Here is a 4,492-nt window from a genome sequence, read left to right as displayed (position 1 = left end):
GTCTCCAGCCGCCGGCCGCTCGCCCGCAGACCACCGCAGCTACGCCAGCCTGCGCGCCGCCTCGCCCGCCCCGTCCAGCGCGCCCTCGCACGCGTCGTCCTCGGCGTCGTCGCACTCCTCTTCGTCGTCTTCCTCCTCTTCGGGCTCCTCGTCCTCCGACGACGAATTCGAAGACGACCTGCTCGACCTGAACCCCAGCTCAAACTTTGAGAGCATGTCCCTGGGCAGTTTCAGCTCGTCGTCGGCTCTAGACCGGGACCTGGATTTTAACTTCGAGCCCGGCTCCGGCTCGCACTTCGAGTTCCCGGACTACTGCACGCCGGAGGTGAGCGAGATGATCTCGGGAGACTGGCTGGAGTCCAGCATCTCCAATCTGGTCTTCACCTATTGAAGGGCGCGCGCGCAAGAGCAGAAGGAGGGCCGGGGGGCAAGAGAGGAGAACAAAAATTAAAAGATGAAAAGTTGAAAGAGAAAAGGGAAAAAAGCAAAAGAAAATTTTTTAAAAAAGTGAGCGAGGGCTAACTTCGGCGGGGAGCGCGGCGGCGTTTTTGGACTCGTGCTCCCATCCCCCACCTCACCGGGCCGGGACGCCTCGGCCGTGCTGGAGGCGGCGGAAGGTAGACAGGGACGACCTTTTATTGTTGTTATTGATGTTGTTGTTGATGGCAAAAAAAGCGACTTCGAGTTTCTTCTCCTTTGCGTGAAGAGACCACCCCCCTCCAGCAAGCTTCCGGACTTGTCTGCACCCCCAGCGAGAAGCCGACTTGTTAGTTTTCTAGAGAACTAAAGGAATCTTGCTCCTCTCGCTTCGCCACCTAGGTGTTTTTGTTTTTCTGGTTTTTTTGTTTTTGTTTTTCTTGGTTAACAGAGAAAACATCCGGCGTCTGTGGGTTTTGTTCTTAGTCCGTTTTTTCTCCCCCAGAAGAAGAGAGAAGGTTCTGGGGCAATGAATTCTTTGGCCGACGGCAGATGTTTTGGGGTCGCACAGGCTCGAACGCTGGGACTGAGGGACTCCACGCTGGCGAATTCCCCGGGTTTTTTTCCCCCCCCCTACATTTTTTCTCCCCCCCCCCCTTTTTTTTTCTCTTGCCTCTGCAGACGGAGGAGGAGATGTTGGGAAGAGGAGGCAGGAGTGACCCGCGCGAGGAAATGAACTGAGCGCCTCGTTGGAAGCCACACCAGCAAGGGCGGGGGGAGAGAAGGACAGGAGCTGGAAGGGGGAGAAAAGCGAAACTGAAATGGATTTATCTGCACGTTCAGGAAAAGGTGGCGGCGTTTTCTCGGCCTGATAGATACATGAAATCAGTGAGGTGAGACTTCACAGACCTGGAGGCGTGTAGGAGAGGAGACTGATGTGGTGGTGCACCGGAGGGCGAGTGGTTTCGGGGGGGGGGGAGGGGGAAGGAAAAAAAAGCTTTTTTTTTTTCTCTTAATTGGAATCGTGATGGTGTTGGATTATTTCACTGGTGGGGTTAATATAGCATGTTATCCTGTCTATCTTTTAAAGAGTTCTGTATAAGACTGTTGAGCAGTTTTTAAAATAGTGTAGGATAATATAAAAAGCAGATAGATGGCGCTATGTTTGATTCCTACAACAGAATTATCACCAGCTTTTTTTCATTCTTAACTCTTGAAAGGATTCAAACGCAACTCAAATCTGTGCTGGACTTTAAAAAGACACAATTCAGGACCAAATTTTTTCTCAGTATGTATGTGTTTATTCCTTATAGGTGTAAATGAGAAGACGTGTTTTTTTCCTTCACCGATGCTCCATCCTCGTTTTTTTTTTTTCCTTGTAAATGTAATCAGATGCCATTTTATATGTGGACATATTTATACTGGCCAAACATTTTTTATTATTATTATTTTGTCACTTTTTTCCTTTCTATTCCTTTTTTTTTTTTTTTTTTTTTACTTTTTTACTTTTTTGTTATTCCTTTATGTCTTTCTACCTTGTTTTTTCTTTGTTTCTTTTTTTTGGTAGTTGTTGTTACCACACCATTTTATGTCTCCTTCACTGAAGGGCTAGAGTTTTAACTTTTAATTTTTTATATTTAAATGTAGACTTTTGACACTTTTAAAAAACAAAAAAAAAGACAAGAGAGATGAAAACGTTTGATTATTTTCTCAGTGTATTTTTGTAAAAAATATATAAAGGGGGTGTTAATCGGTGTAAATCGCTGTTTGGATTTCCTGATTTTATAATAGGGCGGCTGGTTAATATCTCAGTTTAAAAATCAGCCCCTAATTTCTCCATGTTTACACTTCAATCTGCAGGCTTCTTAAAGTGACAGTATCCCTTAATCTGCCACCAGTGTCCACCCTTCAACTCATGTTTTGTAAAAACGGGAGAATTAGCCAAACACTGTATGCTTTCGAGAAAAATACATTTTTAAACGAAATACTGTTGTGTCCAGAGGCTTTATAACTGGTGCATTTAAACAGCAGAAAGGGATCCTGTAGCTTTAATTTGTAAACCACATCTTTTTTGCACTTTTTTTTATAAGCAAAAATGTGCCGTTTAAACCACTGGATCTATCTAAATGCCGATTTGAGTTTGCGACACTATGTACTGCGTTTTTCATTCTTGTATTTGACTATTTAATCCTTTCTACTTGTCGCTAAGTATAATTGTTTTAGTCTTAATGGCATGATGATAGCATATGTGTTCAGGTTTATAGCTGTTGTGTTTAAAGATTGAAAAAAGTGGAAAACATCTTTGTACATTTAAGTCTGTATTATAATAAGCAAAAAGATTGTGTGTATGTATGTTTAATATGACAGGCACTAGGACGTCTGCCTTTTTAAGGCAGTTCCGTTAAGGGTTTTTGTTTTTAAACTTTTTTTTGCCATCCATCCTGTGCAATATGCTGTGTAGAATATTTGTCTTAAAATTTAAGGCCACAAAAAACAATGTTTGGGGGAAAAAAAAGAAAAAAATCATGCCAGCTAATCATGTCAAGTTCACTGCCTGTCAGATTGTTGATATATACCTTCTGTAAATAACTTTTTTTGAGAAGGAAATAAAATCAGCTGGAACTGAACCCTAAATCTTGACTTTTGTCATCATTATGCCCAATGCCTAAGACTGGGAGGGCTCTACAGTATAAAGACTACCCCATCTGCGTTAGCTTTGAAACAGCAGATAAGTTCTCAGAGAGGAGCCCGTTAAATGCCATCTTCTTGAGGAATACTAAGTTCCTCTTGGCCAGATTTGGCAGGCCCTGACCCTGAAATGATGGCGTCAGCTGAACACGTGTCAACTCTACGTGCTTTCTAGGAATTTTCTGCATTTATCACATTTAAATAAATGCCCTTTGTCTTGAAATTTTAAAAATGAGAGAAGTCAAACAAGGAGAATTCTTCACAGATAAAAACTGATCTTTAACTTTATGCTCCTAAAGCTGCTTTCTCCTTTCTGTTACCATCTAGCAATGGCTAGAAATATTTCCCACAGATTACAGATAAATCTGTTAAATTGTCATATTTTAGCTTTTACCAATTATGAAATGTAAATGTTGTACAATTTTTCCCCCAAAAGCCAAAAGCTAATACGGTGCTAAAATCTTCATTTTGTGCCAAGCCCAACATGGGTATTCATGTAAGAGAAATGAAACAATAGGGGATAACGTGGAGAAATTGACTCCTTTAGGGCCCAGAGGCAACTTCCTGTCTCTGTGGAGAACACTTCTGCTACCAGAGAGATTTTTACACTTCTTTTAAGCGTCTGGCACAGTAGTAGTATTGAAATCTGTATGCAAAGGGAAAACATACCTTGGATTTCCTAAGGCCCATTGGTATTTGGAAACATGCAACTTGCTAAATAGAAGTGTTGCCTGTTTATTTTGAGGATTAGCAATTGCCTTTAACTAACAAAACCCATCTTCATTTCCAAATGTCTGTTAATTAAAAATGTATATTTTATATGTCTTCTAGTTTTTCAGCACTGGACAGGAGGGGTTAATAAAGAGAAGTATTTGGAAATAATCCCTTAATCAGCAGATGGCTTGTAGGTAAGGGAGTATCCTACATCCTGGAATGTACAGCTGAAAGGAGAGATTTTTGGAGCCTATAGTTCAAGCAGTTTTTGTTCAATGAACAACAAAATCTCCCCGCCCCAGAGTAATTGTTGTGTTTCAATATAATTTCATCTGTTAAAAATCATTACAGCTGCTAGTTTCCAAATTTGTCTTTCATGCGTTATGCTAATACATTTAGTTAAAATTGCATTTGTATTCTAGACTTTAAAACAACATGAGGTCTTAAGTCTCTTTTTTTAAAAGACCTTTGCAAAAAGAAGATCATCTCCGTAAAGTACTTAAATTTAATTTTCATTGTAGTGATGATAATACATTATTAATTTTTTTAACATCCGAAATACCACAACCTTGATATAAAGCTTATATGATGCATATTGTTTTTTGGTGGTACATATCTTTTTAAGTATATTTTTATTTTGTAGGATTCTTCTGCTAGAACTATGTGTATTTTA

At 40.5% G+C, this 4,492-nt stretch overlaps 1 protein-coding gene across 1 annotated transcript in view; it reads left to right on the top strand.

Moving 5' to 3' along the window:
* SOX4 (SRY-box transcription factor 4) overlaps positions 1 to 1,369 on the top strand; it is a 4,548-nt gene extending 3,179 nt beyond the window's left edge. The window contains exon 2 of the mRNA XM_023738350.1: positions 1,099 to 1,369. Coding sequence (XP_023594118.1) covers positions 1,099 to 1,158 — 60 coding nt within the window. The 3' untranslated portion in view covers positions 1,159 to 1,369. The remainder of the gene's footprint in view (positions 1 to 1,098) is intronic.
* The last annotated feature ends 3,123 nt before the right edge of the window (positions 1,370 to 4,492 follow it).

The sequence above is a fragment of the Trichechus manatus genome, unplaced genomic scaffold, assembly GCF_000243295.1.
Source record: "Trichechus manatus latirostris isolate Lorelei unplaced genomic scaffold, TriManLat1.0 scaffold00115, whole genome shotgun sequence".
NCBI classification, from domain to species: domain Eukaryota; kingdom Metazoa; phylum Chordata; class Mammalia; order Sirenia; family Trichechidae; genus Trichechus; species Trichechus manatus.
The sequence above is the reverse complement of the archived record's forward strand: the minus strand, read 5'-3'. Positions and strand labels throughout refer to the sequence as shown.